Source organism: Eupeodes corollae, chromosome 1 (genome assembly GCF_945859685.1).
Source record: "Eupeodes corollae chromosome 1, idEupCoro1.1, whole genome shotgun sequence".
In the NCBI taxonomy this organism is placed as follows: Eukaryota; Metazoa; Arthropoda; class Insecta; order Diptera; family Syrphidae; genus Eupeodes; species Eupeodes corollae.
The window spans coordinates 286,392,796-286,415,334 of NC_079147.1; the positions used below are offsets into that span (position 1 = coordinate 286,392,796).

The 22,539-nt window shown below is 31.8% G+C and overlaps 4 protein-coding genes across 7 annotated transcripts; 2 read left to right on the forward strand and 2 right to left on the reverse strand.

Moving 5' to 3' along the window:
• On the forward strand, positions 1-8,942 carry LOC129940804 (uncharacterized). 3 transcript variants are annotated; one of them, XM_056049301.1, is made up of 2 exons: positions 1-180; positions 8,591-8,942. In XM_056049301.1, exons 1-2 carry the CDS (start codon positions 82-84, stop codon positions 8,819-8,821), a joined length of 330 nt encoding a protein of 109 aa, XP_055905276.1. In that variant the 5' UTR covers positions 1-81; the 3' UTR covers positions 8,822-8,942. The 3 variants fall into 3 exon arrangements, with proteins under 3 accessions (XP_055905276.1, XP_055905275.1, XP_055905274.1); XM_056049300.1 differs by lacking the exon at positions 8,591-8,942 and adding an exon at positions 248-492 and having other exon boundaries at positions 4-180; XM_056049299.1 differs by lacking the exon at positions 1-180 and adding an exon at positions 8,334-8,521.
• On the reverse strand, positions 7,328-7,865 carry LOC129940806 (uncharacterized). Its single transcript, XM_056049303.1, has 2 exons — positions 7,707-7,865; positions 7,328-7,635 (listed from the first exon to the last, which is right to left on the reverse strand). Exons 1-2 carry the CDS (start codon positions 7,800-7,802, stop codon positions 7,405-7,407), a joined length of 327 nt encoding a protein of 108 aa, XP_055905278.1. The 5' UTR covers positions 7,803-7,865; the 3' UTR covers positions 7,328-7,404.
• Positions 7,328-15,001, reverse strand: LOC129940803 (uncharacterized). 2 transcript variants are annotated; one of them, XM_056049298.1, is made up of 3 exons: positions 14,837-15,001; positions 14,531-14,772; positions 7,328-7,392 (listed from the first exon to the last, which is right to left on the reverse strand). In XM_056049298.1, the coding sequence occupies exons 1-2, from the start codon at positions 14,930-14,932 to the stop codon at positions 14,542-14,544; spliced, it is 327 nt and encodes a 108-aa protein (XP_055905273.1). In that variant the 5' UTR covers positions 14,933-15,001; the 3' UTR covers positions 7,328-7,392; positions 14,531-14,541. The 2 variants fall into 2 exon arrangements, with proteins under 2 accessions (XP_055905273.1, XP_055905272.1); XM_056049297.1 differs by lacking the exon at positions 7,328-7,392 and having other exon boundaries at positions 14,458-14,772; positions 14,837-15,000.
• A 467-nt stretch (positions 15,002-15,468) lies between these two features.
• On the forward strand, positions 15,469-16,265 carry LOC129940805 (uncharacterized). Its single transcript, XM_056049302.1, has 2 exons — positions 15,469-15,641; positions 15,712-16,265. Exons 1-2 carry the CDS (start codon positions 15,543-15,545, stop codon positions 15,940-15,942), a joined length of 330 nt encoding a protein of 109 aa, XP_055905277.1. The 5' UTR covers positions 15,469-15,542; the 3' UTR covers positions 15,943-16,265.
• Positions 16,266-22,539: the final 6,274 nt, after the last annotated feature.

Genomic DNA, 22,539 nt, shown 5'->3' on the forward strand with positions numbered 1-22,539 from the left:
TTTAAATAGCAATCAGTCTTGCATTTGCATTTAAGAATAATACACATTCTTAACAAAGCTTATCAATTTATTAAAAATAACATGTCTTTTAAAACTTTGATCTTTTTCGGACTCTTGGCCGTCACTCTGGGATTCACTCTTCCTGAAGAAAATCCATCATACGTCGCTGACGTGGATTGGGTAAGGATTTAAAAAATGTCTTTAAATCTTGAACTTATTTTTTAAATGGTTATTGGTTTTGGTTTAGGTCTATGGAGATGTAGTTCCAGTATCTGATGATTTTGTCCTTGTGAGAAAAGCAAGATCACCTCAGGGATCTGTCAGCGGTACTTTTGAACACAGTCGCCAAGCTGGTTCCAGTGCAACCATTGATTATAACCGTCAATTAACCAAGAACTTGGATGTTTACGCAGGAGCTTCAAGGAATTTCAGATTTAACGACAACAGTGGTCACGCTGGATTACGATACCGATTCTAAGGCACCATGCCTAGGTTAAACTAAATATTTATTTTAAACTTAATAGTTGTAATATTTCTGTTAGAAGCCAAAAATTTGTTAATTTGAGATATGAGTAAAAATATACCTATTATTACAAAATTTTGAAAAAAACAGTATTTGTCTTCAAAAACAAATTGTTTTGCCTTGACTTTAGACAATAGATCTGCCTGCAACTAACAAAATGACTTATAATCGTGTGAATTAACTTAGGAATAGAACTCGAAAAACTTGCAAATTCTAGTATGCCTGTTTAAATAAGTTTTCTGACAGAAATTATTAAAAAAGCTTACCCAGAAAACAGACCACTTATAAAGCAACCAAATTGCAAACAAAAATGGTTTGATATTGAGTGTTCAAAAGCTAGAGATCTATCATTTAAGTTCTTAAATCTTCTACGGTTGCACAACGTTATATAATGAAGCGAAGAAAAATTTTAAACGAATATGCAATAGTAGGAAAGCAGCTTTTGATCAATCGAATATGGAAATTGTTGATAACCGTGGTTAGTAAAAGAAATGTTTCGAGGATAAAATATTTTATTGAACAATATAACGATGTAAAACAAACGAAGAATAAATTTAGAGTAAAAAATATCTATGACAATATTAATTAGAAATCAAAAAAGCTTATAGATAAAATTAAGTTGTGAAAGTGAAAAGTAGTTTAAGTTAAAGTATTTTTACATATAACTAACAGAAATCAATAATAACACTCGTTGTTCCGCTCAGTTCTGAAAAGCTGTTAAGCTTGTAAATGTAAACACAAATCTCAATGCGGCTGGGTTGCAAGCATCATGCCTAAAAGACCATTTTAGCAGACTCCTGAATATCACAACGAGTGCACCTCCGATGCAATACGCCGAACCACTTATTTTTAACGAGTTTTTAGATGCACCTTTTTTAATTCCAGAAATGAAACAAATAATAATGAACACAAAAGACAACAAGGCCCCTGGAGATGATCGTATACCATCTTAGTTATACAAGCATGCCACAAACGAGTTCATAATCTTCCTTCTAAATGAGCTCAATCAAATCTTTGGAAGTTGTTTAGTTACCGAAGCTTTTAAGAAATCAATTATTTTTCCGATACATAAAAGGGCACTTTTGAAGATCCGTCAAACTATAGAGCAATCTCATTTCTTAATACCTGCGCTAAATTTTTTGCAAGACTTATACACTTCAGGCTTTCTCAAAAGGAAAAATAGCAATATTCTATCAGAATTCCAGGCCGGCTTCAGGAAAAAATACTCGATCGACCAAATATTTGCCCTTATAAACATTGCCGATTATTTGAAAAAAGAGGGTGGGATGCGACCCACACTGATAACTTCCCATCCCGTCTGTCGATTTGTCTTGCTTAAAAGTTTGTCTATACGTTTTTTTTACCAAATTTGCGCACTATTTTTTGTAGATTTTTTTTAATTCCTGAATAATGAAAACAATATTTTCTGTGAAATAAAATAAGTTTGAAGCCAATATTTTTAATTTTTGAAAAGCTATTTGAGCCGAAAGTAAATTTTTACCAAGTTTTGGTATTGTTTTTTTTAGAGTTTTATTTTTTGTAAAAAAAACTGTCAATTCGAATTTTTTAAAAATTGTACCAAATGTTGAAAACAATATTTTTTATAAGATAAAATTAGTTTGAAGCCAAATTTTTTAAATTTTTGAAGAGATATTTGAGTCGAAAATCAATTTTTACCAACTTTTATACATTTTTTTTTTAGGTTTTTATTTTTTGTAATAAAAACTGTCAATTCAATTTTTCTCAAAATTTTATCAGATGTCAAAAACATTATTCTTCGGTGCACACAATTATTTAAGAGATGAAATCATATTTCAGTCGTAAAATTTTGGAGGTGACACATTTTTTTTTCAGTTTTTTTAATTTATAAAAAAAATGTTTTATATTAAATGTTTTTTTTTTCAAAAAATATACTTCTTTGATATCACGTTACAATATACTAGATACAATTTAATTCAAGGCTCTAGCGTTTTGGTTCGTAACATATTTAGGGTTAACCAAAATTTTCACCTTTTTTGCAAACTGCTATGGTGAAAAAACCACCCACGCAATTTTCTTGAGAGCCCTTTCTGCATCTTTCTGCCTTATTATCTGTATAACAAAATTTATTTGAAGTCGATATCTCTTCTGGTTCTTGAGCTATGGAGGACGAAAAAAACGTCACGAACGTACGAACGTACGGACGTACAAACGTACGTACACACGCACGCACAGACATCTTTCTAAAAATCTTTTATTTCGACTCTAGGGGCCTTGAAACGTCGAGAAATGTCAAAATTTTCAATTTGACAAATCGGGCCCATTACAATAACTTCCTATGGGAAGTTAAAAAGTGAAGAAATTATATGCTTTCTTTGTCGACTTTCGAGCAGCTTTTGACTCAATGGACCGTAATGCGCTTTTTTACAAGCTAAGTGTGATAGGCGTATCAAGCTAAATTATTTCAGTTTTGAAAGCTTTGTAACGTAGCAACGTAGAATACGTTTGGGACGGTGATACCATATCCGATGAATTTGCACCATCAACGGGTCTCAAACAAGGTTGTATATTGAGTGCACTTCTATTTACCATGTACATAAACGACATTATAGATGAAACAAAAGGAGGAATTATGATGGGAGGAGTAACTATACCTGCTCTCATGTATGCTGACGACATAGTCTTCTTATCTGATACGGCTGATAAAATGCAAATTGTGGTTAATAGACATCGAAAAATTTAAAATGATGGTGTTTAGAGGTGGAAGAGGCAGACATGCGCAGAACGAAAAGTGGACATACAAAGGTGAGGTTATTGAAATAGTACGGGAGTACAAATACCTAGGAGTTTTAATAACATCAAATCTGAAGACGAACAAACATCTAGAGGGTAAATTAACAGAGGCAAATAGAGTAATCTCTTCAATATTAGAACGATGTTTTAAAAGTAAATTTATTCAGCACAGTGCAAAACAAAAGATATTCCGCTCTTTAGCAATGTCAACTTTATTATATGGACCTCAAGTCTGGCGATACACCTCCTTGGAAGAAGTAGAAAAATTTCTTCCATTTATCATTAAAAGAATGTTCAGATTGCCACGAAGCTCTCCAAACTATATGCTGTATCTAGAAACAGGAACCCCTCCTCTGATAATGGATACACTACAGATGCATTTTAACTACGTAGTCAAAGTAATGAATAATGCAGACAACAGAATTCCAAAAATCATTCTTAAAACAGTTATCCAAGCAAAAGGAACTATGATAGAAGATTGGGAGAGCCTTGCTTCAATATGCGGTATTGATCTCGAAATAGCAATGAATGTACAACCTAGCCTATTAGAGTCAAAATTCAACATGATTTTTGAAAAATTTGGAAGAGTACTATATGGAAGATATGAGTCTGAAGCTAGATCATCGATATTGAGGAACTACTACAGTCTTTTAAATTTTAATTTGCAGAATAGATCGTATCTGATAAATAACAATACAATCGATAAAATTTTAAATTAGCATTATTCTCAAAGCAAAGGGAAAATTACTTAACCTTAAGTATATGCCACATCGACCCGATGTGCCTATACTATGTAGCCTTTGTAATATGAAAGCACGGGAAGATACCTTTCACTTTATTGCGGTGTGTCCAGTCCTAAAAGAATTTCGGATTATCTACTTCAATTAAAGCAACCTCGATAAAACTGAATTCTTCAGGTTATTAAATGGAGAAGAAGGCTGGGATTCGCTTTATAATTATATTATTGCTGCTCTTAAACATAGAAAACCTATAATCGAAGAAGATTTTTAAAATACAAAATTTATCAATGTAACTTATTACCCCTTTTTTGTTTAATAGAATGTATTTGTTTTCGAAAACGTCAGTCTGGTAGACGGCCATAAGCTATACCGATACGACATAAATATATTATATTATATTTTTATATATATTATATGAAAATGTTATGCATCCGCCATTGAAAATTATTGCTGACAATTTTTACATTGTAATACATTTTACAATCAAACCATCTCATAATAAAACTGTAGAACTTGAGGGCAAATCAAACACCAGTGGTCTGTAATTTTTCAAAAAAAAAAATCTAGTGTCTTTGTTACAAATGTTTAAAATTCGTTAGAAACATTCGGGAATGACGGTTTCTAAGAATTTTGTATCTGTCAAACTAAATAAATAAATAAAGTATGATAAATCTCCGTAGGGAACCAGGGCCTAGTCACTTTAAAACTCTTAACCATTCCAGTGTGCGAGTGATTTCAGTCTTTGATAACTCTAGGATGATTTGTAATTACTCGCAAGAAGCAGTACCTTTTTGGTGGCACAGGCCAATACCTCTGGCATGGCAATTCTACGTATTAACCGACTATCACGCCATCTGTCAAACAACCAATACTAACAAATGTTAAAAAAATATTTTATAACTTTAAATTGCAAAGCAAACAACAAAAGCAAAATTGAAGCTGCTCTTAAATTACTTAAGAATTTTAAACAAACTTATGAGATGAATAACAAAACCATTTTCAGAATCAAATATTTTTAAACTTCCCATAGGAAGATCTTGTCATGGGTCCGATTTATGAAATTGAAAATTTTGACATTTCTCGACGTTTCAAGGTCCCTAGAGTGGAAATAAAAGATTTTTTAGAAAAATGTCTGTGCGTGAGTGTGTACGTACGTTTGTACGTCCGTACGTTCGCGACGTTTTTTTCGTCGTCCATAGGTTAAGAATTAGAAGAGATATCGATTTCAAATAAGTTTTGTTATACAGAATAAGGCACAAAGATGCAGAAAGGGCTCTCCAGAAAATTGCGTGGGTGGTTTTTTTTACCATAGCAGTTTGAAAAAAAGGTGAACATTTTGGTTAACCCTAAATATCTTACGAACCAAAAACGGTAGAGAGTTGAATTAAATTGTATATAATATATTGTAACGTGATATCAAAGAAGTATATTTTGTGAAAAAAAATCTATTCAACGTTTTTTTTACAAATCAAAAAAAAACTGAAAAAAAATTTGTCACCTCCAAAATCTTACGACTAAAATATGATTTCGTCTCCAAAACAATTTTGTGCAACGAAGAATAATGTTTTTGACATTTGCTAAAATGTTGAGAAAAATCGAATTGACAGTTTTTTTTACAAAAAATAAAAACCTAAAATAAAATTAATAAAAGTTGGTAAAAATTGGTTTTCGACTCAAAAATCTTTTCAAAACTTTGAGATATTGGCTTTAATTCACTTTTATCTTTCAAAAAATATTGTTGTCAACATTCAGTAAAGTTTTGAGAAAAATCGAATTGACAGTGTTTTAAAGAAAATAAAAACCTAAAAAAATGTATAAAAGTTGGTGAAAATTCATTTTCGACTCAAATATCTTTTCAAAACTTTGAGATATTGGCTTTCAACTACTTTTATATTTCAAAAATATTGTTGTCAACATTCAGTACAATTTTGAAAAATCGAATTGACAGGTTTTGTACAAAAAAATAACAATCTAAAAAAATTAACAAAATTTGTTAAAGATTGATTTTCGACTCAAATATCTTTTCAAAAATTTGACATAATAGCTTCTATAAAATTTTTACTTTTAAGAAAAATTGCTTTCAACATTAGGACAAATTTTGAGAAAAATCGAATTGACAGGTTTTGTACAAAAAATTAAAAACCTAAAAAAAAATGTACAAAAGTTGGTAAAAATTGATTTTTGACTGAAATAGCTTTTCAAAAATTAAAAATATTTGCTTCAAACTTATTTTATTTCACAGAAAATATTGTTTTCGATATTCAGTAATTTTTATATTTATTATTTCATAAAAAATAATATCTACAAAAAATAGTACGCAAATTTGGTAAAAATTGATAGGAATACATATAGACAAACTTATAAGCGAGACAAACCGACAGGGAAGTTATCAGTGTGGGTCGCATACCAACCTCTTTTTTAATCAATTGATGAAAAGAAAAGAATCGAATCGAGGTCGCATACCAACCTCTTTTTTAATCAATTGATGAAAAGAAAAGAATCGACTAAGTCATTTGTATATTGTTGTTATAATACAAATTTGTAGTTGGTTTTAGATGACGAATGTCTTTTAAATTCACTGGCACTAAATTTTAAAAAAGATAATTGACATAATTTTAAACGATTTTAACGTCTTAGTATCTTAACATTTCGCTAATGGTTAAACCACGAAATGGCTACTTTGCAATTTGCTTATTCCATATAACATCTGTCATTAGATGGAATGGTCCATTTGCATTCCAATTGATAGGTTCGTTTAAGATTGTTTTCACTGTCTCGACTGTTTCAGACGTCCATTTTTTATTAAAGGTGAATAATTAATATTTGGAAAATTGCTACTTAAGCTAAATTTTAAGCCCATAACAAAAAAGGTTGCATACAATTTTGCGCCATTAGTTAAAAACTTTTAACTAAGCTCCCGAGTCGAGCCTTGTCCATTGTTACTATTTGACACTAAACAATGACTTAACAATAACAATTGTTAAAAATAGTTTGAAAAAAGGCAGACCTGAAGAAACACTAAAATTCTCAGCTTTTTTGTGTGAGTGACTCTGCTTTGATCATTTATATCACTAACTCAAACACTTTGCTACAACCATTCAAGTAGACCTAGGAGCGCAAGCCTTTTAAGCAAATATTTTTAATGATATCTAGACAAAAATAAAAAATGAGGTTCAAACACTTTTTGAATTTATCGTTCTTATCCTTTTAATTAGGTAATATTAAGATTTAATATTCAGCTTAGGTAAACTGTTTTATTTATTCTAAATAATTAATTAAAATTCAAAAAGGCAGTATTTTTTTCGAAATAAATATGCATGTATTTTAATTAATTTATAAACTTAATTTATTCTCCACCTAGCATCGTTCTTAAAACCTATATCTTAGACCAGCATGTCCACTGTTGTCGTTGAATTTGAAATTCCTTGAAGCTCCAGCATAAACATCCAAATTCTTGCTCAGTCGGTGGTTATAATCAATTGTTGCACTTGAACCCATTGGCCGGCTGTGCTCAAAGGTACCACTCACAGAACCTTGAGGTGATCTCGCTCTCCTCACAAGAACCAAATCATCAGACACTGGTACAACATCTCCATAGACCTATCATCATGATTAAAAAGAATCGTTAAATATTTGTTTAAATATTAATTTATCAACTAATTTTAACTTACAAACTCTGATGGTCCATTGACTGAGTTTTCTTCAGGCAGAGTGAATCCCAAAGCCACCGCCAAAAGTCCGAAAAAGATCAATGTTTTGAAAGACATTTTATTTTGTTTGAGGTTGACTTGAAGAATGTTTAAAGTTAGGAATTCTGCTGCAAGACTGAATAATCTGTAAGACGTTCCCTTGATATTTATACTCGTACAGCTGCTCCAATTTTGATAAGAGATGTGTTAATGAATTATCTGATCGAAGTACCTACCATATTGTTTATTTTTTCGGAAAGTAAGTCCCCGTGAAATTCACTAGACTTTGATAATGCAATGTTGGAAGATTTAACAAAAATAAATAAATAGAATACATTTACCTTTCATTCAATTATCTTCATGAATAAATTATGTTTCAGTGATCTACATGAATTTATAAATCCCCCGTCTACACGGAAAACAGATAGGAAATGATAAGCTAATAAATCAATTTAAAGCTCATCTAAAAATAACGGGAAACCACCCTCGAGAACAAAAGCTTATGTAAAAACCCCCAATCGATAGCAAAGACATACGTTCCTATGAGCTACGATGAAAACCATCTGTTATCAATCTTAAAACAGATTTGAACTTTTTGCTATAAAAGAAAATCGAATACCTTAAGTTGCAATCAGTCTTGCATTGACATTTCAAAACAATTCATTCATTCAGCACAACTTATCAATATTATAAACATCATGTCTTTCAAAACTTTAATCTTCTTCGGACTCTTGGCAGTGGCCTTGGGATTCACTCTTCCTCAAGAAAATCCATCATACGTCGCTGATGTTGATTGGGTAAGATTTTATAAACTTGTTTCTAATTCGACTTCTTTCTAAACGTTCATTGTTCTTGTCCCGTCTTAGGTCTATGGAGATGTAGTTCCAGTATCTGACGATGTTGTCCTTGTGAGAAAAGCAAGATCACCCCAGGGCTCAGTCAGCGGTACCTTTGAACACAGTCGTCAAGATGGGTCAAGTGCAACCATTGATTATAACCGTCAACTGAGCAAGAACTTGGATGTTTATGCAGGAGCTTCAAGAAATTTCAGATTTAACGACAACAGTGGTCACGCTGGATTAAGATATCGATTCTAAAACAATGTTTAGGTTGAATTTAATATTTATTTTAAACTTAAGTTGTAATATTTGTATTATAGAAGCCCCAAATTTGTTCATTTTGAAATAAAACTAAAAATATACATATTGTTCGAAAATTAGTTCAATTAAAGCTTCTGGTAGTTTAGCGGTATTCAAGAGTTTAGCACCACTTCAACTTCTGCTGCTATTTTGTATTTTATTTTGATGTTTATAATAATTTCTGCTAACATAAAACAGAAGTGATTTCCTTCGAAGTCCCATATTAAACATTAACAGTCTTATTTAAAACGCTGTACATAAACTTTTGCAATCTCCATAATGCCTCTAAACGCAAAAATGCTATAAAAAAAAATTATGCAATGTTGCATAGTCCCATAATACGCCATAATAAGCTAAACGCGTTTTGAGGTTGAATAGAACCTACATAAAGAAATTATTGTTATTATTATTTCGTAAATCATGAATTTCCAGTTCATCTCATTTATTATTAATTTTAATAATTTAAATTGCATTTTACCAACTCCGAAAAGGTGGAAAGTTTATAAAATAAGGTTCAACCCTATGAGCCTGAGAAACGAAGAAAGTCGAAAGACATACAAATAATTGGAATTATCCACTCGGACCTCAGCAGCGCCAATATAGGAGGCCACATCCCCATAGATATATCCAAGTAATGGTTGCAATAAGATATTGGAACGATGTAAGTTTGTACTAAATGTTCAAACTAATTCGAAATCTGTACCTGTGATTTGTTCATAGATTCAAGACGAAGGAGCAGACATCCACGGATTTAGCCAACATACGCTTTGCCAAATTTGTAAGCGAGTGGCAAGAGCTACCAAAACCCTTATTTATTAAAATGCAAACTTCTATTTCGAGCTAAGAAATTTGAACAAGTTCTCTCAAATACGAGTGTTTTCAAGAGTGGCAGGGGCCATTGACTGTACCCACATAAGGATCCCAAAAAAGGTGGCTCGTCGGGGCAGTACTATATAAACAGAAAAGGGTATTACTCGCTGAATATAAACGGTGATTTTTTAAGAGCTTGAGAACTTTTAAAAAAAAAACGTATACAATTTGCAAAATCTCATCGATTCTTTATTTGAAACGTTAGATTGGTCCATGACATTTACTTTTTGAAGATAATTTCATTTAAATGTTGACCGCGGCTGCGTCTTAGGTGGTCCATTCGGAAAGTCCAATTTTGGGTAACTTTTTCGAGCATTTCGGCCGGAATAGCCCGGATTTCTTCGGAAATGTTGTCTTCCAAAGCTGGAATAGTTGCTGGCTTATTTGTGTAGACTTTAGACTTGACGTAGCCCCACAAAAAATAGTCTAAAGGCGGTCCATTCCTTGAGATGAATTGTTCACCAAACAGTGCATTTTTCGGGATGCATGGGCAGTTCTTGAACGGCTTCTGGTTGCTCTTCGCTCCAAATGCGGCAATTTTGCTTAATTACGTAGCCATTCAACCAGAAATGAGCCTCATCGCTGAACAAAATTTGTCGATAAAAAAGCGGATTTTCTGCCAACTTTTCTAGGGCCCATTCACTGAAAATTCGACGTTGTGGCAGATCGTTCGGCTTCAGTTCTTGCACGAGCTGTATTTTATACGGTTTTACACCAAGATCTTTGCGTAAAATCTTCCATGTGGTCGAATAACACAAACCCAATTGCTGCGAACGGCGACGAATCGACATTTCACGGTCTTCAGCAACACTCTCAGAAACAGACGCAATATTCTCTTCTGTACGCACTGTACGCATTCGTGTGGTTGGTTTAATGTCCAATAAAGTAAACTGAGTGCGAAACTTGGTCACAATCGCATTAATTGTTTGCTCACTTGGTCGATTATGTAGACCATAAATCGGACGTAAAGCGCGAAACACATTTCGAACCGAACACTGATTTTGGTAATAAAATTCAATGATTTGCAAGCGTTGCTCGTTAGCAAGTCTATTCATGATAAAATGTCAAAGCATACTGAGCATCTTTCTCTTTGACACCATGTCTGAAATCCCGCGTGATCTGTCAAATACTAATGCATGAAAATCCTAACCTCAAAAAAATCACCCTTTAGTTTCATCAAAAAAGTGTCTTGTTGTTCTTGTGAGGTATCTCGATTCAGTTGAGAGATCAGTAAAAGACAAGTTTTTTGAGTTGTTTGAGCTAGAGGACTCAACAGGCGAATCAATTTACAATAAAATTGTAGAAACATTAAATCATTTTAAAATTCAAAAGATGATTGGATTCACTTCAGACAATGCTGCTGTGATGACAGGTTCATTAAGCGGTGTAGCCTCACGTTTAAAAAATATTAAACCTAATATTTTTACCATTGGATGGACCTACCATAATTTGAGTTTGTGCTCCACTTATGCTGCTTAATGTTTACCAGGGCAAATAGAGAAATCAATAAGGGATATATATTTCTATTTTTGCCACAGTGCGAAAAAAAAGGATTGTCTTACCTTCCAAAAAGCACTTGGGGTTAATGAACACCAAATTTTAAAGGTTTGCCAAACTCGTTGGCTTTCAATGGAAATGATCATAAACCGAATTATAGAGCAGTGGGATCCCTTGTTTCAATACTTTATTTTGTTCGCATTTGAAAAAAAAACCTTCTTGGCTTGACAAATTTTTAATTTTATAAAAAACAAACACAATTTAGTACATTTAAATTTTTTGTCAATAAATCTTAAAATTATAAACGAGTTAAATAAAACATTTCAATCTGAGAACACAAAAATACACTTGATATTCGAAAGTATGACTACATTAAAATTAAATTTAAATTAAATATAAAAAAAAACAGTGAAAACTATTTACCATATTTTCAAATGCATTTTGGCCTTTACTTTGAAAGGTACTAACTTCAAAATGATATTTTTGAACAAGATGTAATGTAACTACGAAAAATTATGTGCAGCTATTATATTGAATTATGTGTTCAAATTGGAGAAAGGTTTAGCCTTTCAAACGATGAACTAAAATTTTTCAAATATTTAAACCCGAAAAATATCATTGATGGAACAATGCCATCAATTTTAGGTCTCACGAAACATTTTTCACCAACTATAAATAACTCAGAACTAGAGTGAATTAATAATGAGTTAATAAAATTAATTGGAGAAAATCAATTACTCCAAATTTTTAGAACTGATGGCATTGCTTCACAATATTGGCTATTGATAAAAACCTTAAAAGACTCAATGGACAATTTAATTTTTGAAAACATATCTTTTTATATGTTGGAGCTTTGTTGCTTACCGCATATCAGCGCTGCTGCTGAACGCAAATTTTCCGATTTAAAAAATATAAGATTTGAAAAAAGAAATAAATTAAAAACTACAACCGTTCACAACATTTTGGCTGCAAGAGAAATTTCAGTAAATTTTCAAAATTTTAATCCTCCGGAAGTATTACTGAAATATGCTTCAAAATTTAAATTTTCCGGCGGTCTATATAGCAAAAAGTAGTTTTAAGTTTTTCTAACTAATTTAATTATTGTGAATTGTGATATTTGAAACTGAAAGAACTAAATTTTTGTTTATTTAATTTTTTGTATTTTTTTTAATAATAAATATATAATATAATAAAATGGGTTTTAATTTCTACCACTATTCTACCACCTTTTTGACATCATTTCTACCACTCTTTTGCTTCTGCGAGGTCCCAACACTGCTGCCCAGCCGTTCTGTTGGTTGTTAACTTATTTTTTGTGAATAAAATTGTACTCTGGTATCGGAGGGCTTTCGATTGCAATATGCTTTATTGGCTACGTCGTCGGTTATCCAAGCATTTGTTAAAAAAAAAACACGAATTTAATCGCCTGTGTCTGGAGAATGCGGCCAACTACACGTCTATCATGTACATATTCCAACTATATTTGAGAGCAGCGGGTTGCAGGCGTCAAGATGCAATGCATTTGAAGTGGTTTCCCGCTTTATTTTGATTTTCGGAAAAGTTGTACTTTTGATGAACTTTTTCTCAGAAACGCGGCCATTATTCGCCGGCAGACAAACGTTTTTGTTATTACCTTTACTTAAAATACCTACAACTTTAATATGAACTTGGTTTCTCTCACACCAAAAATAAGCCCTCGGTTCTCAGTCTATTTGTTTTGACTTGAGTTTATCCAAAGGATGATTGTCAGATCTGTCAATTAAAGAATTGCCCCTAATGAATTTAAATTGTGGAAATTTACAATATTGTCAATAACGTCCCATAGTAAAATTTTGGAACTACTTAATTACAAAATCAAACAGCAGTTGTCTGTTGTTTTTTTTTTTTTTTTGAAAAATTATTAGTTATAGTTGTTATGTTAAAACAATATATTTTAAATATCATTGCTAAAGATTGCTGAAATCCGTTGGAATCACTTGGGAAGGACTGTTATTAAGAATTTTTGATCTGTCAAACTAAATACATAAAACTACTTCTAGGTGGTACAGGGATGGATTTAACCAAAGATCTTTCGAATGACAGTCACACGCTCTTACCATTACGACATCTGTCAAACCACTAATATATAAAAATGGAAACAATTATTTTAAAAACTTTAAATTATACAATTAACAACGGAAGAAACATTTAACCTTCTCTTAACTTGCTTTAGAATTTTAATTCAAAATAATGTTGTAAATAATACAATTTTTTAAGGACCAAATATATTTTTTTTAACAAAATGATGAAAAGCAAAGATTCTTATCTTTGCTTTTTTAACGAAAATATAAGTTTATTATATCATAATAAGCATTTGTGGTTCGGTTTAGATGACAAATAGCTGTTAAATTCATTGACACAAAGTTTTAAACCATTTAGTAAAATGTTAAGGCTAATTTTACCAGTTTCTAAGCCTAAAAAATGGTAAAGATCATTTTTAGCGATCTTAACATGTCTTAACATTTTGCTAAAATTAAAACCACAGAGCAATTTACTAAATCCATATGACATCTGTCATTGTGCTAGACAAAGTGGAATGGTCCACTCTACAGCTGGGAATTTTATTTGATAGGTTCGTTTAAGTTTCTTTTCTTTTTTTTCACGAACTGTTACTGCTTAGACATGTTCGGATGTCAATTTTTAAAGAAAAGTTAACTGTCAATTTACTAGTAATTAAAATGAATTTAAAAGGTTAACATTTTAGACTCGCTTAGTTAATTGACAAACAGTTCATCACTTTTATCGCAGCTCCCTGGGTTGCTGTAGATTTTTACAAATTGCAACTATTTGACATTTCAACAAATGAATTAAGAAACGATGTGATGACGATAAATTTTTACAAATCAAAATAATCTTAACATTTAGGAACTTTATTATTTAATAATAAAATGAAAAAGGGTGGATCTGAGGCTATACCAAAATTGAAGGCTGTTTTTGAATGAGTTACGCCTTTTTGATAAGTTAAATTTGCTAGAACCACTCAAGCCGACTTAAGAGGTTTAGCTTTTTTAACAAATATTTTTAATGATAAAATTGACAAAAATTATAAATTAAGTCAGAAAATATTCGAGCTTATAATAGAAATTATCATTTTAACCTTTTTAATTAGATGATATATCAATTTTATGCTCAGGGCAGGTAAACTGATTGTTGTGATAATTTATTAATTAAAATTCAAGAAGCCAGTATTAGATTTCAAAATAAATATGTTTGTTTGTATTTTAATATTCAACTTATTTATAAACTTAATTCTTTCTCCACTAGCATCGTTCTTAAAACCTATATCTTAGACCAGCATGTCCACTGTTGTCGTTGAATTTGAAATTCCTTGAAGCTCCAGCATAAACATCCAAATTCTTGCTAAGCCGGTGGTTATAATCGATTGTTGCACTTGATCCCATTGGTCGGCTGTGTTCAAAGGTACCACTCACAGAACCTTGAGGTGATCTCGCTCTCCTCACAAGAACCAAATCATGAGATACTGGTACAACATCTCCATAGACCTGTCAATAATTATATATAAGCATTGAGTATTGTATATTTTTCAGAGCCAAAATTTGAACTTACCCATTCTGATGGTCCACTGACTAAGTTTTCTTCAGGCAGAGTGAATCCCAAAGCCACCGCCAAAAGTCCGAAAAAGATCAATGTTTTGAAAGACATTTTATTTTGTTTAAGGTTGACTTGAAGAATGTTTAAAGTTAGGAATGCTGCTGCAAGACTGAATAATCTACCAGACGTTCCCTTGATATTTATACTCGCACAGCTGCTCCAATTTTGATAAGAGATGTGTTGATGAATTATCTGATCGAAGTACCTACCATATGTCGGAAAGTAAGTCCCCGTGAAATTCACTAGACTTTGATAATGCAATGTTTGAAGATTTAACAAAAATAAATAAATAGAATACATTTTACCTTTCATTCAATTATCTTTATGAACAAATTATGTTTCAGTGATCTACATGAATTTATAAATCCCCCGTCTACACGGAAGACAGATAGGAAATGATAAGCTAATAAATCAATTTAAAGCTCATCTGGCAAAAACGGGAAACCACCCTCGAGAACAAAAGCTTAAGTAAAAACCCCCAATCGATAGCTAAGAAATACGTACTTATAAGCTACGATGAAGACCATCTGTTATCAATTTTAAAACAGATTTCAACTTTTTGCTATAAAAGAAAATCGAATACCTTAAGGTGCAATCAGTCTTACATTGACATTTCAAAACAATAACATTCCTAACACAACTTATCAATATTATAAACATCATGTCTTTCAAAACCTTAATATTTTTCGGACTCTTGGCAGTGGCTTTGGGATTCACTCTTCCTGAAGAAAATCCATCATACGTCGCTGACGTTGATTGGGTAAGGTTTTTAAAAAATTGCTTTTAATTCGACTTCTTTCTAAATGTTCATTGTTCTTGTCCCGTTTTAGGTTTATGGAGATGTAGTTCCAGTATCTGACGATGTTGTCCTTGTGAGAAAAGCAAGATCACCTCAGGGCTCAGTGAGCGGTACCTTTGAACACAGTCGTCAAGCTGGTTCCAGTGCAACCATTGATTATAATCGTCAACTGAGCAAGAACTTGGATGTTTATGCAGGAGCTTCAAGGAATTTCAGGTTTAACGACAACAGTGGTCACGCTGGATTAAGATATCGTTTCTGAAAAAATTGTACTGTAAAAAATTTATTTTAAAATTAAGTTATTATAATTTTTTTTAAAAAACACAAATTTGTTCATTTTTAAAATAAGAAAATAGATATGAGTAATAAACCAAAACATGGATTTTTATATAATAAAACAAATATTAATTAATTTATGTTAAAACAGATTTTGTTTGTGAAATTACTTTGGACTCTTTAAAAATTGTACTCCTTCTTTGATCAGGCTAAAGTTCCTATACGTTTTCAAAGAATCTTAGCTCATCTTTAAATGTTTCAATGGCGAAAAACTGCGATAAATAAAACAAATTCCGTTTAAAATAAGTATCTACGCAAGTTCAGAATTGTTAGTTCTTGAGTTCATTGGTTTTTAAGTTTATTCCTCTTCAACGGATCCATAATCTTTTGCAATCCCATTTATAGGTTATTTTTTTCAAGTAAAAAGAGTGGGGTTGATCATCTCCTATATATATTTATACAGCTTCTTATAGTTCTTGACGATTTCATGAACATACCATTATTGATATTGGCTTTCTTTTAGAAATTCAATGATTTAGAAAAGTGGTCCGGAAAAAAAGAGAATATAGTTTTCGCGAAATAAGCCTAACTGTCCGAAGGCCTTCATCGTAAAGTTAAACTTTCAAACACATACAGACATACATTGTTCATATCCCACAAGTTTAAGATAAGGCCTAAAAACATATCGCCCAAATTATAAATTCCATAGCCGCCAAAATAATTGTATTAACATTTTGTGTTTGTTTTGTACGATTTGGGAAACATTACCAAACCTTTAGGCATTAAAACTTTGACTACAATGACTACATAGCCGAAAAACTTTTTCAGAAGAAAATACCACAAAACCCAAAGTAAATGTCATATTGCCCACATACATTTTAAAATATCATAATGTCCAACTTACTAATTGACACATCCCCAAAAAAAACTCATCTGTTTCAACATATGGGCATTCTGCACATATGTTTTTTTCTTTTGCGCACTACGACATTTTGAGTTTTAAATTTTATTGCCCAAACGTAACAATGCGGGATCACCCAAAAACTTGGAGCGTCAAGAAGTCGTAACATATATATTTGGCCTTATTTCACTTCCAGAAAGAAAAATAAGACCAATTTTTAAATTCTTTTGGGCAAAATGAGAATTAGCAATTTGGGCGTTCTTTTATTTAAAATTTGTTTGGGCGTTACGACATTCGCTTTGGTTTTTTTTTAATTTTAAATTTTTTAACTTTATGACATTTTAAGATTAAGACTTTTTGGTTTTGGTAGAAAAGATCTTACTTTCCTTTTTTAGAAGTGACTTAATAATAGTTCAAAAAGGGACACAAACTGAAATGTTTGGTTTGAAAGCTTTTTGTGGTTTTTGAAAACTTTTTGCTAAGAACTGAGTTTTGGGTTAGTTGTGAAATAACTCGAATATTCGTTAATGAACTTTTTCCCTTTTTTTTTTTTCTTGTCGAAAATAAAATAACGGAGCATAAAATTGTTAGTTTCATGTTTTGCAGTGAAGCTTATAGTTTTAGAGAGCTCCTTAAAAAACTGGCGGCCTATAGGTATAAGGAATTTAAGCAGTCAATTTTATTCCAAATTAAGTAAGAACTTGAAATTGAATTTCTGGATCAATCTGTGTAAAGGAATCAGTAAAGCAAAGTCCCGACGACTTACTTCACTCACCATTACCTGCAATTGCCCGCACCGAAAAAAGCCAAAACATTCAGTCCTATCACGAATTCAATCGTAATCGAATACTTTACGAATTCCGAAAAACTTTATAACGAAATCCATTCGTAATGCAAAATTGTAAATTGTTTTCCACTACGAAAGTATTTGGCAACAGTTTTTTTCAGGATTCGTAAAATTTTCCGATTACAAAATAATACAAAACATCAATAAATCACCGATTAATTAAATTCAAAGATTTTTCTTGGCCAACTTTTCAATAAGGTTTGCCTCAATTGGAAGGCAAGTTTTTGGCAGATTTTCAACATGATACTCCAAACTTGTCTTACCTTTAAGTCATTGATGTCATCTTATTCTGCTGGTCAGATTTTGGTCCTACGTTTTACAAGTTCATTATGAGTTTGTTTGACAGTTCGATTTTGGGACCATGCAGAAAATTTTAATTATTGATAAATTTGTCAGATGACAATAAAGTTTCTGATAGGATTGGCACAAACAATTACAAATGTACTCAATTTTAAGTCATTAGTCGCAATTCTTCTTTTAACAGATCTAACAATCATCCGTTAGCTTCAGTAAAAATACAACTAAATGTAATTATTAAAGGCAAATACTTTTTTCTATTAAATATTTAAATACTATAATTTTTCTTGTATTTCAAAATAAACAAAATTGTGGTTTTTTTAAATAAAATTAAGACTTAAGTTTAAAATAAATATTTAATTTAACCTAAATATTGCATCTTAGAATCGGTATCGTAATCCAGCGTGACCGCTGTTGTCGTTAAATCTGAAATTCCTTGAAGCTCCTGCATAAACATCCAAGTTCTTGCTAAGTTGACGGTTATAATCAATGGTTGCACTGGAACCAGCTTGACGACTGTGTTCAAAGGTACCGCTCACTGAGCCCTGGGGTGATCTTGCTTTTCTCACGAGGACAACATCGTCAGATACTGGAACTACATCTCAGTGGCTTGAGTGGATGTACCAAATTTAACTTATCAAAAAAGAGTAACTCATTCAAAAACAGCCTTGAAATTTGGTGTAGCTCAGATCCACCCTATTTCTATTTATTATTAAATAATGAAGTTCCTAAATGTTAAGATTATTTTGATTTGTAAAAATGTATCGTCATCACATCGTTTCTTAATTCATTGTTGAAATGTCAAATAGTTGCAATTTGTAAAAATCCACAACAACCCCGGTTGCTGCGATAAAAGTGATGAACTGTCAATGTGAATGATTATATAGAAGCAAGGAGGTAATTTTTTTTTGTTGGTTTAGCAGAAAACAGTTAGCAATTTTCTAAATATTTGTCAATTAACTAAGCGAGTCTAAAATGTTAACCTTTTAAATTCATTTTAATTACTAGTAAATTGACAGTTAACTTTTCTTTAAAAATTGACATCCGAACATGTCTAAGCAGTAACAGTTCGTGAAAAAAAAGAAAAGAAACTTAAACGAATTCTCAGCTGTAGAGTGGACCATTCCATTTTGTCTAGCACAATGACAGATGTCATATGGATTTAGTAAATTGCTCCGTGGTTTTAATTTTAGCAAAATGTTAAGACATGTTAAGATCGTTAAAAATGATCTTTACCATTTTTTAGGCTTAGAAACTGGTAAAATTAGTCTTAGCATTTTACTAAATGGTTTAAAACTTTGTGTCAATGAATTTAACAGCTATTTGTCATCTAAACCGAACCACAAATTTTCATTATAATATAATAAACTAATATTTTCATAGATTCTTATCTTTGCTTTTCATCATTTTGTTAAACAAAAATATATTTGATCCTTAAAAAGTTGTATTATTTACTACATTAATTTGTTTTAAAATTCTAAAGCAAGTTAAGAGAAGCTTAAATGTTTCTTCCGTTGTATATTGTATGATTTAAAGTTTTTAAAATAATTTTTTCCATTTTTTATATTAGTGGTTTGACAGATGGCGTAATGGTTAGTGCGTGTGACTGTCATTCGAAAGATCTTTGGTTAAATCCATCCCTGTACCGCCTAGAAGTAGTTTTATGTATTTAGTTTGACTGATCAAAAATTCTTAATAACCGTCCTTCCCAAGTGATTCCAACGAATTCCATCCATTTATAGGAATGATATTTGAATAATTTAGTTTTAACATAACAACTAAAGCTAATAATTTTTCAAAAAAACAACAACAGACAACTGCTGTTGATTTTGTAATTAAGTAGTTCTGAAATTTCATTATGGGATGGTTTGATTATTTATTATTTATTACATACGCCACTTAAAAAATGTCAGCAAATGGCTGACAATGACGTTATTGACAATATTGTCACACAAAATTGTAAATTTACACAATTTAAATTCATTAGGGACAATTCTTTAATTGACAGATCTGACAATCATCCTTTGGGTAAACTCAAGGCAAAACAAATAGACTGAGAGCTGAGGGCTTACTTTTAGTTTGAGAGGAAACCAGTTGATATTAAAGTAGCAGGTATTCTTAGTAAAGGTGATAACAGAAATGTTTGTCGGCCAATATGTAGTGACCGCGTTTCTGAGAAAAAGGTTATCAAAAGTACAACTTTTCCGAAAATTAAAATAGGGAGGCAGGAAAACCACTTCAAATGTATTGCATCTTAACGCCTGAGACCCGCTGGTCTCAAATATGGTTTCGACAGACATGACGGGTGCAGCAAACGTTCTGCAAACGTCACCGAAAATGTGTTTATTTTGGCATTTTTTGACTTTAAGAAACCACTTGAGTTTAGTTGTAATCGAAAGCCATTGACTTCCTGAGTTGGAATATGTACATGACAGACGTGTAGTTGGCCGCATTCTCAAGACACAGGCGATTAAAATCGTGTTTTTTTTTAACAAATTCTTGGATAACCGACGACGTAGCCAATAAAGCATATTGCAATCGAAAGGCCTCCGATACCAGAGTACAATTTTATTCACAAAAAATAAGTTAACAACCAACTGAACGGCTGGGCAGCAGTGTTGGGACCTCGCAGAAGCAAAAGAGTGGTAGAAATGATGTCAAAAAAGTGGTAGAATAGTGGTAGAAATTAAAACCCATTTTTATGTAGTAAATCTTATATTCAATAACTTATTAAAAAAATACAAAAAATTAAATAAACAAAAATTCAGTTCTTTCAGTTTCAAATATCACAATTCACAATAATTAAATTAGTTAGAAAAACTTAAAACTACTTTTTGCTAATAGACCGCCGGAAAATTTAAATTTTGAAGCATATTTCAGTAATGCTTCCGGAGAATTAAAATTTTGAAAATTTACTGAAATTTCCCTTGCAGCCAAAATGTTGTGAACGGTTGTAGTTTTTAATTTTTTTTTCAAATCTTAAATTTTTTAAATCTGAAAATTTGCGTTCAGCAGCAGCGCTGATATGCGGTAAGCAACAAAGCTCCAACATATGAGAAGATATGTTTTTAAAAATTAAATTGTCCATTCCGTCTTTTAAGTTTTTTATCAATAGCCATTGTGAAGCAATGTCATCAGTTCTAAAAATTTGTAGTCATTGATTTTCTGCAATTAATTTTCTTAACTCATTATTAATTAACTCTAGTTCTGAGTTATTTATAGTTGGTGAAAAATGTTTCGTGATGGCATTGTTCCATCAATGATGTTTTTCAGCATCTGTTCGAGGATTCAAAACGGTGGTGAAGAGGATATTAGTACAAGGATAAGGATCCCCAAGCAGACGACCATTGAACTCCCCATCACCAAATTTTTGTTTAATTCTGCTTTCCCCCAAAAATCGTGAGTCATTAGAGCTGCCTCTCCAGCGGCAAACAAAGTCATTAATTTTTAGGGAGGCGTCGCATACTTTTTGGCTATTCAGCGAGTAGTACCCTTTTCTGTTTATATAGTACTGCCCTGACGGGCCACCTTCTTTTGGGATCCTTATGTGGGCACAGTCAATGGCCCCAGCCACTTTTGAAAACTCTCGTATTTGAGAGAACTTGTTCAAATTTCTTAGCTGACTCGAAAAAGAAGTTTGCATTTTAATGAATAAGGGTTTTGGTAGCTCTTGCCACTCGCTTACAAATTTGGCAAAGCGTATGTTGGCTAAATCCGTGGATGTCTGCTCCTTCGTCTTGAATCTATGAACAAATCACAGGTACAGATTTCGAATTAGTTTGAACATTTAGTACAAACTTGCCTCGTTCCTTCCCCAATACCTTATTGCAACCATTACTTGGATATATCTATGAGTATGTAAACTCCTATATTGGCGCTGCTGAGGTACGAGTGGATAATTCCAATTATTTGTATGATATTGTATTCCGACTTTCTTCGTTTCTCAATAATTTCTTTATGTAGTTTCTATTCAACCTCAAGACGCGTTTAGCTTATTATGGCGTATTATGGGACTATGCAACATTGCATAAGTTTTTTTTTATAGCATTTTTGCGTTTAGAGGCATTATGGAGATTGCAAAAGTTTATGTACAGCGTTTTAAATAAGACTGTTGTTTCTTGTGATAATTTTCACAAGCGAAATTAAAATTAAATTAAAGAGACAAGTCCAACTTTATAGGATATTTGATATATATTTAAAGTACTTGCTGCTAATAAAAATACACGTCTGTCTTGTCGTGGCTAGTTCAACGATATCATTTCTTTTTATTTTATTCGACAATCCTTATGTTCAATTTTCGTTAAAATATAAGAGAGACATTCAGCAAAGTTTTAGTGTTGACTATTTAGTTCAATTTAGTATTAATTAAGATTAATTATTTTTTTGATTCATTTTCATTACTTATAGTCTAATACAAATGCATACAATACTTCAAAGATATAAAATTGTGTATAGTAAAATAAATTATAATATAAACATATTATTCGGAGTTCGCAGCTTAAACATCCTGCCCGCCTTGAAGTATCCAAAGGGTATCT